The sequence below is a fragment of the Choloepus didactylus genome, assembly GCF_015220235.1.
Source record: "Choloepus didactylus isolate mChoDid1 chromosome X unlocalized genomic scaffold, mChoDid1.pri SUPER_X_unloc1, whole genome shotgun sequence".
Taxonomy (NCBI): Eukaryota; Metazoa; Chordata; class Mammalia; order Pilosa; family Megalonychidae; genus Choloepus; species Choloepus didactylus.
This window is the reverse complement of record NW_023637621.1, coordinates 1,967,626-1,980,850: the sequence shown is the minus strand read 5'-3', so window position 1 is coordinate 1,980,850 and position 13,225 is coordinate 1,967,626. Positions and strand designations below refer to the sequence as shown.

The 13,225-nt window shown below is 47.5% G+C and overlaps 1 protein-coding gene across 1 annotated transcript in view; it reads left to right on the top strand.

Moving 5' to 3' along the window:
- Positions 1-13,225, top strand: part of ARSD (arylsulfatase D) — a 38,436-nt gene that overhangs the window by 4,080 nt on the left and 21,131 nt on the right. The window contains exons 3-4 of the mRNA XM_037824611.1: positions 5,686-5,807; positions 12,638-12,760. Coding sequence (XP_037680539.1) covers positions 5,686-5,807; positions 12,638-12,760 — 245 coding nt within the window. The remainder of the gene's footprint in view (positions 1-5,685; positions 5,808-12,637; positions 12,761-13,225) is intronic.

Here is a 13,225-nt window from a genome sequence, read left to right as displayed (position 1 = left end):
GAAATAGATTTGAATGGTAATTCTACATTGCTCCAAAGATTTAATTGGCATACTATAATTCTGATGGGTACTGAATTGCCCAAGTTTTGTCTAATAGCCATGTTTTCAGTTTTTATCCTTACGGAGTCTGGGCAGCCCCTTGCAGAGATTGTGTTTGCTCTGTCTTTTTTCAATGGGTGACACACAAAATGCTATTCAGCAGCCCTAATATCTTGGTTTTTGTACTATGAATGTTAGCTTTATTGTTTTTTCCAAAAAAAAAAAAAAACAGCTTTATTGAGGTATAACTCATATATAATTCACCAGTTTAAAAATGTTCGATTTAGTGATTTTTCAGTTTATTTAGAGTTGTGCAACCACCACCACAATCTGATTCTTAGAACAATTCCATCACCCCGATGAAGAAACTGCATACCCATTTGCGTTCACTCCCTGCCCACCCCCACACTCAACTCTAAGCAAATACTTATCTGTTTTCTGTCTCTATAGATTCCCCCTTTTCTGGACAAATCATATAAGTAGAATCATGCAACAGTGGCCTTTTCTGTTTGCCTTCTTTCACTCACTGCAATGTCTTCAGAGCTCATCCATGTTGCAGACAGATCACAATTTCATTCCCTTTTATGGCTGCTAACATCCCATTTGTACAGATAGATCTCATTTTGTTCATCCATTCTTCTATTGACAGTCATTTGGGCTGTTTCTTCTTTGGGGCGATTGTGAATCATGCTGCTGTGAACATTTGTGTACAGGTGTTTGCATGGATCTGTGTTTCCCTGACTCTTGAGTATAAGCCTGGGAGTGCAACTGCTGGCTCATATGGCCCCTGTTCTGGTTTGCTAATGCTGCTAGAATGCAAAACACCAGAAATGGATTGGCCTTTATAAAGGGGGTTTATTTGGTTACACAGTTACAGTCTTAAGGCCATAAAGTATCCAAGGTAATGCATCAACAATCAGGTGCCTTCACAGGAGAATGGCCAATGGTGTCCGGAAAACCTCTGTGTTAGCTGGGAAGGCACGTGGCTGGCGTCTGCTCCAGAGTTCTGGTTTCAAGATGGCTTTCTCCCAGGATGTTCCTCTCTAGGCTGCAGTTCCTCAAAAATGTCACTCTTAGTTGCACTTGGGATATTTGTCTTCTCTCAGCTTCTCCAGAGCAAGAGTCTGCTTTCAACAACTGTCTTCACACTGTCGCTCAACTGCAGCTCCTCTCTTCTCAGCTCCTGTGCATTCTCCAAAGTGTCCCTCTTGGCTGTAGCTCCTCTTCAAAATGTCACTCTCAGCTGCATTGAGTTCCTTCTATTTGTCAGCTCATTTATATGGCTCCAGTGATTTAATTTAGACCCACCCTGAATGGGTGGGGTAACACCTCCATGGAAATTATCCAATCAGAGTCATCACCCATAGTTGGGTGGGGTGCATCAACATGGATACATCTACCCACACAAGGTTGCATCGAAGTTAATGGCATTTTGGGGGACATAATACATTCAAACCGGCACAGCCCCCATACCTTGTTTTGCATCAAGAGAATCCAAAGCTTGAACGTAACTTCATAGCAATTCCATCTCTGCTTTTGAGCCACAGTTTATAAATAATTTAAATCTAAAACAACCCCTTTGTGGCCTGTGGGTTGGTTGCTATGGTTGATTTGGGTTTGGGTTAAAAGAACTACAATAGCATAGGTTTGCATCTCAGCACCCCGTTAAGAGGCAGCACCACCCTCTTGGGTCTCTAGAGCTTCTCCTGTCCATGGTGTAGGGACATGCAAGCAGGAGGTCCTGGAGGGCAGCCTGGGACCCTGCAAAGATGTTCTCTTAATTAAAGTCATTGATGCATTGGCCCAATCATTCAACCAGCAGCAGGTGTTGCCAGGTGTTGCAGTATGTGACACATCGATATCCCTCGGGCATCTCCCAATTAGGAAAATTGTGTTCCCACCAGAACCTATTGCACTCATCTTCAGAATTCTGCCTCCACTGAACTTCTGCCAAATACCCCCAAGAGCAGGATAAGCCCCTACTGAGAATGTGGTCAGAATTGCCAAGAGATGGAAGCAATCCAAGTGTCCTTCAACAGATGGATGGATAAACAAAATGTGGTGCAAACATATGATGGAATACTATGCAGCAGTAAGAAGGAACGAGGTCCTGAAATGTATGACAACATGGATTAACCTTGAAGACATGATGCTGAGTGAAATAAGCCAGGCACAAAAGGAGAGTTATTGTATGTTACCACTAATGTGAACTATCTGAACAATGTAAAATACATGTCTTATAATGTAGAATATTGGGGGCCTAGTGATAGAAGTTAGTGGCGGGAGAATGGTAATCTAATATGTTCAGATATGTTAATGAGAATAAATTCAAAGGTATGGGAATGGATGGGGTGATGATTGGTTGTTAATGGGATTATTTAATAAAAAGAATGTTGTCAAGGAAGTCAGTGACAATTATTTGAGACACATCTTTTGTTTGAGACCCACATGGGATAAACAAATTATCTGTGGTTTCAAAGCAAGAGAGCCATCCTTCAAATCATCTTCCAATTTATTTGCTATGAAATATTTGGGATTCTTCTAGCACATAAGCCATGCCCAGGTGGTAAATTGGTCAGGTGTAATTGGCAATTTTTTTCTGCACGGGGCCACTCAGTAAATATTTTAGGCTTTGTTGACCACGTAAGTTCTTGGTTGCATATGTTCTTTGTTTTCTGGGTTTTTTTTTCTCCTACCCTTGAAAAAGGTAAAAATTATTCTTAGCTGCATAATAAACATAAGCCGTGTACCAGAGTTGGCTGTAGTTTGTGAATCCCTGTTCTAAATCATTAAATTTTGAAGTGTCTCCAACAGAGAGTGTTATGGGTTGAATCGTGCTCCTCAAAAAGACATATTCAAGTCCTTACTCTTGTCCCATAAACATCACCTTATTTGAAAATAGGGTCTTTGAAGATGGGATTAGTTAAAATGAGGCCAAAGGAGAGGATGTGTTGGAGGGTTAGAGGATTAGAGTGAACCCTGATCCAAGAGGGCTGGTTGCCTTTCAAGAAGGGGAAATTCGGACACAGAAACAAACACCAGGGAGAAGAGCACGCGAAGATGGAAGAGACAGAGACTGGTGTGAGGCAGAGAATGGGGTGATTGCAACCATAAGCCAAGGAACCCAAGGACAACTGGCAGACTGCAGAAGCTGGAACAGTCTAGAAAGGACCCTCTCCTACAGGTTTCTAAGGGAGCATGGCCCTGCCGACAGCTTGATTTCAGACTTCTGGGCTCCAGCATGGTGGGACAACACAGGTCTGTGTTTCTGACCCTCCCAGTTTGTGGTACACTCTTATGGCAGCCCCAGCAAACAAAGATAGAGGGAGTGTGGCTCGAGTATGACAACAGTGAGGCTGGTCTAGAATTCTTTATAGCTGACATCAAACACTCTCCTTTCCATTTTCTGGGACAGGGTTGCATTCCTAGTAACTTCATTTGGGTTCTCCCTAAGTAAGAGCACTCCCCACTTCTCGCATGGAAGTAAAGTGGATGCCAGCAGGAGAATACCCCAGAAACTCACCTGGGGAGGGAGCCCCATGAGGGAACCCACTAAGGGTGCAATGAATGTGTAGCCATTGATGGCCGGGAGAACAGTGGGGTCGGGCGGAAGAGAAACTCCCAATCCCAGCTCTCTGGCCCGTCTGCCGCTGCTGAGTAGCTGCACAGTTGATCCGCATCCTTGTGCTTCTTTGGGACTCAATTTCCTCCTTGTGGTATGAGGCCCCTTGGACAGATAATCACCCAGCGCCATACCCAATGACACCTTGAAGATTGAGGAGCTCACCATGTAGTTGTATAAATAAACATGGTACCTACCCATTTTATGGACATAATGGGAAGAAAGGCTGTTTCTTCTCTTAGGAAAATCACATTTATGCAATGTCATCTCATCACCCTCTGATGCTCTGATACTTTCTATTTTTAAAAAATAAAAATAGCTATGATTTTGCAGGCTAGAGTGCTATATAAAAAAAGAATGCATAAAGGAATGAAAGGGATGCAAGAGTAATGTTTTAGGAATGTTATTGCATATCAACATAATGAGGGGGGAAAGGGAGTGATATAAATTGATATAAATAAGATTTTAGAGTACCATTTTTATGTCTTATAAAAGTAGCCTTTTTCTTGTTTTAATATATGTTTTAAAAACGAGGAAAAGATTTTGTAGAAGGTTTCTAGATAGATGCAGAACCCTGTATATATATTTTTATATTTCTTATCTTGTTCCCCAGCTTAGATAATCATAAAGACATCTGTAAGAGATAAATAATTGATTGAGACACAAATGGATGATGGATGGATGGATGTGTGTATGGATGGATAAATGGATGACAGATAGATGGATGATGGATGGATTGATGGATGGATAGATGGATGATGGGTGGATGGATGAATGGATGGAATGGAAGGATGGATAGATGGATGACCGGATGCATGCCTGGGCGCTGGCTCGCTGGCTGGCTGGCTCGATGGCTGCTGGCTGCCTGCCTGGGTCGCTGGCTCGATGGCTGCTGGTGGCTCGCTGCTCGCCCGCTGCCTGCTGGTGGCTGATGGCTAGCTGCTGGCTGGCTGGCTGGCTCGCTGGCTGCTGGCTGGCTGCATGGCTGGCAGGCGGCTGGCTCTGTGGCGCGCTGCCTGCCTGGGTCTCTGGCTCGCTGGCTGCTGGCTGGCTCGCTGCTCTCGCGCCTGCTGGGTGGCTGCTGGCTCGCTGCTGGCTGGCTGGCTGGCCGGCTGCCGGCTCCCTGGCTGCTGGCTCGCTGGCTGGTCGCTGGCTGGCTGGCTCGCTGGTTGCTGGCTGGATCGCTGGATGGATGCTGCTATACAGACAATTAGATATAAGACTTGAGATATAATTGTTTTAAAAACTGGTGAAAATGGGCCAAAACTGACCACAATTATTGAATCAGCATAAATCTATAAGCCATGTAAAGCATGTACTCATTTACCAAAATAATATAAACTCGTAGTTGGGTTATTAAAAACAAGCAACATGAATACAGAATGGGGAATTTGTGATAGCAGCATTTATATTTTAGTTGACTATGATTAAAATATGAGTCAAAGATGACAAATGCTTCCAGAACCATTTTAATTGACACAGAGATTCTTTTAAAACAAAGGTACTCAGGACCCCAGAACTTGCTCCAGGAAGCAGTGTCTAAAATAACAGGCTCAGCTGTGGTTCCCAGTTATGCTGTGGCTCATTTAGATAGCAGAACAGGCAGGAAGTTGAGGGGTCTGCTGGTCACAGTTGAACAACTGGAGATAAAGGCTTTGGAGAAGAGGGTGGGATGGGTAGTCTCAATGTCTTTAAATATTACACATGCAATTACTCTTTCTGGCTGCTGTGGGCAGAAGCCCAATGAAAGCTATTGGGTAGTCCATTGTCAATATGAAGGTAAAAGAACTTTCTAAAGCCTGGTTCAAATTTCCCATTAATCAGAGACCAGGGGAACTCCTTTCAGGAGAAGGATTTCTGTGTAGGATAATGTTCTGTGCAGGCTGAACCAACTGTCTGTAGGATTGCTACTAATTCTAACACCTGACATAATCACTTACATGATAGTGATGCAATCTGCTACAAGGGTTCTGCAAACCCAGCCTGTCCCCTTTCTGACACTTATATTTGTGTGGTCTCCCCAGGACACCAAATATTGACCGTCTTGCAAAGGAAGGGGTGAAGCTCACCCAGCACTTGGCGGCTGCTCCCCTCTGCACCCCAAGCAGAGCTGCATTCCTCACGGGGAGGCACTCTTTCAGGTCAGGTCAGTATCGTGGGTTCAGCCCACAGCGGATCCCATCTGCACCCACTAAAGTCACACTCTCTGAGAATAGGGCAGAGTTGTTTGTAACAGAGAGGAAACAGTGAAATGATAACCTGCAGTTTAGCCATCTCTCTTGTACTTATGTAAAGAATGTTGTGTTTTATGTAATCATGCAAAAAAAAAAAAGTGGAAATTGGAATTCAGAATACTGAAACTCTCCTTTGGAGGCTGATTATGCTTGACATTTTCATTCTTTATTTATTTGGAAAGATCTTGATGTGAAGTCATGGATGGGTGTGGTCAGCTGAAAAATGGTCCCCAACGATCTCCCTGCCCTGAAGTCTAGAACCTGTGAAAACCTCATATGGCAAAAGGGACCCTGCAGCTGTGATGGAGTGAAGGACCTGGAGATGGGGAGAGTATCCTAGATTATCTGGGCATATCCAAAGTCTTCACAAAGGTCCTTATAAGAATCAGGAGAGTTAGAGTCAGAGAAGAAAATGCAAGGAAGGAAGGAAGAGGGGGGTGATGCACGAACCAAGGAATGCAGGTGGCCTCTAAAAGGAATGCACCCTGCTCACAGCTCAATTGTAGACTTCTGACCTCCTGAACTGTAAGAGGATAAATCTGAATTGTTTCAAGACACCAAATTTATGGTCATTTGTTACATCGAGAATAGGAGACCAAAACACTGGGCCATGTGTGGGGAAATGATCATGTTCCACAGTCCAAGAGAACACTCCAAGAATGACAAGAAATGGTGATAACCTGCTCAAGATATACCCTAATATCAACTAAAATATAATCCAAACACCACCGATCCCACTGGAGAGGCTGAGTTGAAAAAGATAGACAATATCAAGTGTTGACAAGGATATGGAGCAACTGGAACTCTCTGAAGCTGTTGGTGGAGGTATACATTGGTACAACTACTTATGAAAGTTGTCAGTGTCTGCTTATGTTGAATACATTCATGCCTCATGACCTGGAAATTCCCTTCCTAAATATGTACCCAACATGTATGAACATGCATGTTCTCTAAGATGGGAACAAGAACATTCATAGCAATGTATTTTGGTAAGACCCAAAGACTGGAAACAGTTAGTCAAAAAGAGAATGGATTAACAAACTGGGGTATATTCACACACTGGAATAACATGTACCAATGGAATAAATAAACTATTGTTAATCATGGGAATGTGAATGGGTCTCACAAATGTGAAATAGAACCAAAGAAGCAAGATATACATGAGTTCATACTCTTTGACCCATTTTTGTAAAGTTAAAAGCAGGCAAAAGTAAACCCACAGAGTAAGAAGTGAGGATAGTGGTTTTAGGGAGGTAGCAAGGAGTTGCCAAGAGAGGGTCTCAGAGCATGGGGCTGGTAATGCCCTTTAGTCTGGGTGTTGGTAGGCTATCTTGGGAGGGTGGTAGAGTCATATACTTATGTGAAGCCAGCTTGTACAACTGTAGAGTCTGTTATGAGACACTATGAACAAAATGCTGAGGAAGAAATTGGAATAAATGCCTAAAGCTTAAAAGAATCAATGAAATGGTGACACTGATTATAAGCAAAGAGAACGTTCTTGAAAGCAGGGAAGGGTAGAGGCAATTATGAGTATGATAAGCACTAAAATAGAGTTATCTCTGTAGGGCAGGGTTGGGGCTAGGGAAGCCGTTCCCCAAAAAGTAAGCTCTGCTGAGTCCCGACAGACAGACAGGAGCTGGCAAGTGGAGAGAGATTCCATAGTCCCTTTCAGACAGCATGTAGGACAATGGCGACAGGTTGAAAGATGTGTCTGCGACCACATCTTATAGGACTTGTGTGTCCAGCTCAAGAGTTTGAACAGAGTTTTGCCTGGAAATTGTCACATTTTTCTTGTTTGTTTCTCCACTTTTTTTAGTCTTCATTGTTTTTCCAAAGGCACATATATCTTGTGAATTTTAAAAGGTTAAAATCATTCCAAATTTTACATATATTACCCAAAGTGATACTTCCCCATTATTCACTGTTTCCCATATCTGTTAAGTCTGTGTGTATTCTTCCAATTCCTTATTTTCTAAAGAATGTTTTTAATTGAAATATAAAATTATTATTGTTATGTGATAAGTGGAAGTTTAAGACAATAAACCATTACCGACATCTTCGAAGAGTCCCCTGGCAAGTAAAGATCACCACTATTTGGAATTTTTTTAACCATTTTCTTTACAGATTTCTCATATAGGTATGTATCCTTGAACAACATGTTTTCATTTTCCTTACTTTTGAAGTTTATCTCAATGGCAGTAAATATATTCTTCCACAGTGTGCATTTTTCATTTCATATGCTATTTCTAAGCTATGTTCATGTTGATCTGGGTATCTATGGTTCATTCCTTTTCACAGCTGTATAGTATTCCACCAAGTGGTTTGTTCCAGTTTGCTAATGCTGCAGAATGCAAAACACCAGAGTGGACTGGCTTTTATAAAAGGGGTTTATTTGGCTATACAGTTACAGTCTTAAGGCCATAAAGTGTCCAAGGTAACACATCATAATCAACACCTTCACTGGAGAATGGCAAATGGTGTCTGGAAAACCTCTGTTAGCTGGGAAGGCACATGGCTGGCATCTGCTCCAAAGTTCTGGTTTCAAAATGGCTTTCTCCCAGGACATTCCTCTCTAGCAAGCTTGCTCTTCTTCAAAACATCACTCACAGCTGCACTCTGTCCAGTCTCTTTGAGTCAGCATGTTTTATATGGCTCCACTGATCAAGGCCCCCTGAATGGGTGGGGTCACACCTCCATAGGAGTATCCCACCGAAGTCACCACCCACAGCTGGGTGGGGCACATTCCAAGCAAATCTAACCAGCACTGCGGGATACTGATTACGTGCTTCAACCTGGCGGGCCTGGGCCGGGGGACCGGATCCACCCCTGGGGAGGTAGTGGGTACGGGTGACGCGCCCTCCACAGCCCCCGGGCCTGAGAAGGTGAGGCCGGAGGCAGGCCCCAATTCCTCACCCAAAACCAAACCGTTGGAGGAAGCTTGCCGGGTAAGACCGCCTCCCTCGTCTAACCACTCAACCCCTCCGTTACAATGCAACGTCCCCTACTGCCAGTGCGCATGCACCAATCATTGTGCAACAACCCAACAACCAAAGACAACCTCCGCGCCCTCTCAGAACCAATCCAAGCCTTTAACCTCTACAGCTACCCCGCCTTCTAAACCGCCCGTTATAAGCTTGTACTCTCCCCTAATAAACTCTCTTGGTTTCTTCACCCTAAAAAGAAACGTGTCCCGCCTGTTCCTTCTCGCCGCCCTCCATACTTTGCACCGCCTCCGCCGGGGACCTGGCCAAGTCCCCCGCCTCGCCCTCGCCTCCGGGAAAGAGCCCCCGCCGCCGGTACCCTCCGAGCAATCCTGAGAGCCTAGGATTTAGCACCCGGCCGCCACCCCCCCCAGACGAATCAACTGCGACCGCAACTGGCGCCCAACGTGGGGCCCGAACCCACGACCCTGGATTAAAAGCCGACCTGGGATTCAAAGTCCTCTCCACGCAGCGGTCCAGTGAAACCACCCGCTCGCCCGGACGCCTCTCCAGCTCCCCTTCTCCTCGCCTGCAAAGTAAGGCCGCCTCTCCCTCGCCACACCCGCGGAGCCGCCTCTCCCTCGCCGCTCCACTCTGGAGCCGCCTCTCCCCACGCCGCTCCACGCCGGGCCGCTCTTCCTTTCCCGCATTAACCTAGCTTTTGCCCCCGACTACCTTTCGTCTTCTCTTCCTATGTCCCCCCGCATTCCTCCTAACACTCTTCTCCAGTGGCTCTCCCTCTTCCCCTCCATTACTTTGCTGTGGTCCTTGTGTCTTTGTTTCTTTGTTTGGCGCGGTGTGCCTCTTTGCGACCGCCCCCCCAAACTGCTCTCGCCACTAGAGGGTCCTGCCTTCTATTCTCACCATCTCCTTCGGCCTCCGCGGCCCCGGTTTACCTCATTTTCTTTATTCAATAATCAACCACCCTTTTTCTTTTCTCTCACTCCGCTATGGGTAATCGTCTATCTGCACGCCAAGCACCCCAAGTTCGCACTCTGGCTGGTCTCCTAGACACACATCGCTGTAAGGTGTCTGTCCGGCAGCTGCAAGTATACTGGGACCTCCTGCTGCCCTTTAACCCTGGCTCACCACTTGCCACCTTTGGGACCCTCCGTCACTTATGATCGCCTTATTGATTGGGTCACCAACGCCATGGAACATGAGAGCAAGCGCTTCCCTCCGGCTTGCTCCCCACCTTATAACCGTCCGCTCCTGCCTTCAAGGCTCCCTCCCCCTCTGATCGAGGCCCCATTAAATCCAAAGAGGCCCTATCAACCCAGTCAACAGATTCAGACAGCGATACTAATGTAGACCACGGTTCGGACACTGAATCCTTAGTCGAGCAAATTAACAACGCGCTCGAAGTCGCCCCCCAAAACAAAGCAATACTAAGCCTCTCCAAAATGGCAACTTCCTCCTTCTTCTTCCACTGAGGGGAGGAAGTGCTCTAGTATGACGTCAGCCCTAAGCCGGGCCGGAAACCACATGCGCTTTACCCCCCCCTTTCACAGGGCGGAGTTAGTCCGCCATCTTTGCTTGGGCCCCGCCCTTTCACAGGACGGGGCTAGTCCACCATCTTATGCCTTAGCCACTCCCACCGCGCCGCCGCCTCGCGACGCTTGGGGCCTCCCACTCCCGCCTCCCCTTCGGCGAGCTCCCCCTCGGAGCCGCTACCGGCAGCTGCCGCCGCTCCTCCCACCCTGCCGACTAACAACCCCTGGCTGCCTTCTACACCTCAAGGCAACCCTTGGGGCAACGCTCCCCCTACCCCCACTCCCGCGCCAAGCCCTCTGCAAGCGCGTCCTCCTTTCTCTCGTGCTTTTCGCTGCTTTCCTCTTAACCTTACCCCACACCACAGAAACCGTACGACTGGTATCCCATTGACTCAGATACTATCAAGCAGCTTCGCAGGGCCATCAAGGAGGACGGGTTAGGTAGCCCATACGCTTCCCAAATACTGCAGGATCTCGCCATGGACTTTTGCCTCCCCCAAGACTGGGCCTTGCTTGCCCGTTCCATTCTTAACCCCGGCCAGTTTGTTGATTGGCGTGCTCACTTCCAGGCGGAAGCAGCTAAGCAAAGCGAGCAAGACGCAGCCACTGGAGTCTATCATCACCCCGAAGCCTACTTAGGCACGGGAGCGTTTATAAATGCATCTGCTTATATTAATGTACCTGCCACCTTTTGGCCTATCCTTCGGGTAATCGCCTTGCGAGCATTTGCCAACTGTTCCGCCTGTCGGCCTACCAAATTCACCAAGCTCTTCCAGGAGCCGAGTGAGCCTTTCACCACCTTTGTCTCCAGAGTCGAAGAAACCTGCGCTCGAAAGAATTGTCCAGCTTGTAAGGAAACAAACAGATACTATTTTTTCCTCGTTCGTGCAAGTCCAGTACCAGCGACTCGCCACCTCTGACGCTCCCTACTCCGAGATGACAACCAACCCTCCATGACCTCACCGCCACCGGTCAACCCGCCGACCGCGAGGCCCTTCTCGATCGCCTGAACATCGCACCAACCTCGAGCTCCAGCTTCTCTGAACCTCGACTTTAAACCCCCACCCTCGTCCATCCCGCAAGCAGCAAGGCCCCTGTCGAGCGCCGGGCGCCACACCAACGCCGAGCTCCAGCCTCGCTGAGCCACCGTCAACCCCTTTTCCCCTCCCCGACCTCCCCTTCCCTCATCCCTTAGCGGACCTCTCCGGTAAGCTTCTTCCTTTAATTAGAAAAGAAGGGGGAATTGCGGGATACTGATTACGTGCTTCAACCTGGCGGGCCTCGGCCGGGGGACCGGATCCACCCTTGGGGAGGGTAGTGGGTACGGGTGACAGCGCCCTCCACAGCCCCCGGGCCTGAGAAGGTGAGGCCGGAGGCAGGCACCAATTCCTCACCCAAAACCAACCGTTGGAGGAAGCTTGCCGGGTAAGACCGCCTCCCTCGTCTAACCACTCAACCCCTCCGTTACAATGCAACGTCCCCTACTGCCAGTGCGCATGCACCAATCATTGTGCAACACCCAACAACCAAAGACAACCTCCACGCCCTCTCAAACCAATCCAAGCCTTTAACCTCTACAGCTACCCCGCCCTCTAAACCGCCCGTTATAAGCTTGTACTCTCCCCTAATAAACTCTCTTGGTTTCTTCACCCTAAAAAGAAACGTGTCCCGCCTGTTCCTTTCTCGCCGCCCTCCATACTTTGCACGCCTCCGCCGGGGACCTGGCCAAGTCCCCCGCCTCGCCCTCGCCTCCGGGAAAGGGGGCCCGCCGCCGGTACCCGCCGAGCAATCCTGAGAGCCTAGGATTTAGCAACCGGCCGCCACCCCCCCCCCCAGACGAATCAATTGCGACCGCACAGCACCAAAACGTCTGTCCCACAAGACCACAAAGATAATGGCATTTGGGGGACACAATACATTCAAACCGGCACATGGTTATTCCACTCCATATTGATCCACCCCCAAATCAATGGACATTTAGGCTGGAAGAGCAAGAAAGCTCCGAGAATCCAAATTCGCTCTAGGACAGAGGTTCTTGACTCAGCACTAGGGACATTTGGAGATGAATAATTCTTTGTCAGGGGGGTCTATTCTGGTCATTGTAGGATGCTGAGCTGCATCCCTGCCTCCATCCTCTAGAAAGCAGTAGCACCACTTGCCCCAGTTGTGACAACCCAACATTTCCCCAGACACCACCAATGGTCCCCTGGGAGGGGGCAAGAGCAGAATTTCCTCCAGCAAATCATCCTTCTCTGATACGCTCCACAGGCATGGAAGCCACCAATGGATATCGGGCCCTGCAGTGGAATGGAGGCTCAGGGGGCCTCCCTCAGAACGAAACCACCTTTGCAAGAATCCTGCAGCAGCACGGCTACACCACAGGCCTCATAGGTTGGTGGCATGGGACACTCATATCATTGTTCAAGGTTGGGGAGATCAGCAATCAATAAGAGCCTGCTTTTCTCCAATGTAAAGAAAGTCATTGTATCCTTCTCTAAGCTCAAAGTTGGTGTCTGATCCAACTTGGGTTGTTTGTGATTTTTAGGCTCCGTCATTGAAGAGTTCTTTTTAAATTCAAAATCTTGGGAGACTGGCCTCTTGCCTTCCTTTGGCATATCACTCTCCTCCTGTTCCAATTTAACAGAAACCTCTTAGAGGTTATCTTTCAGTAAACTGCCTCTCAGCATTCCCAAACACACAGAACTAAAAATCACTTCCTTGCTTTACATCACAGGCTCAGGGAAGGTCAGAAGCTGCCCTCATTATCAGGGAAGGTGTGCTTGGGGATCTCCAAGGCCATCTCAGGTTTGATGATTTGCTAGGATTCAGAGGACATACCATATGGCTATACTCCCA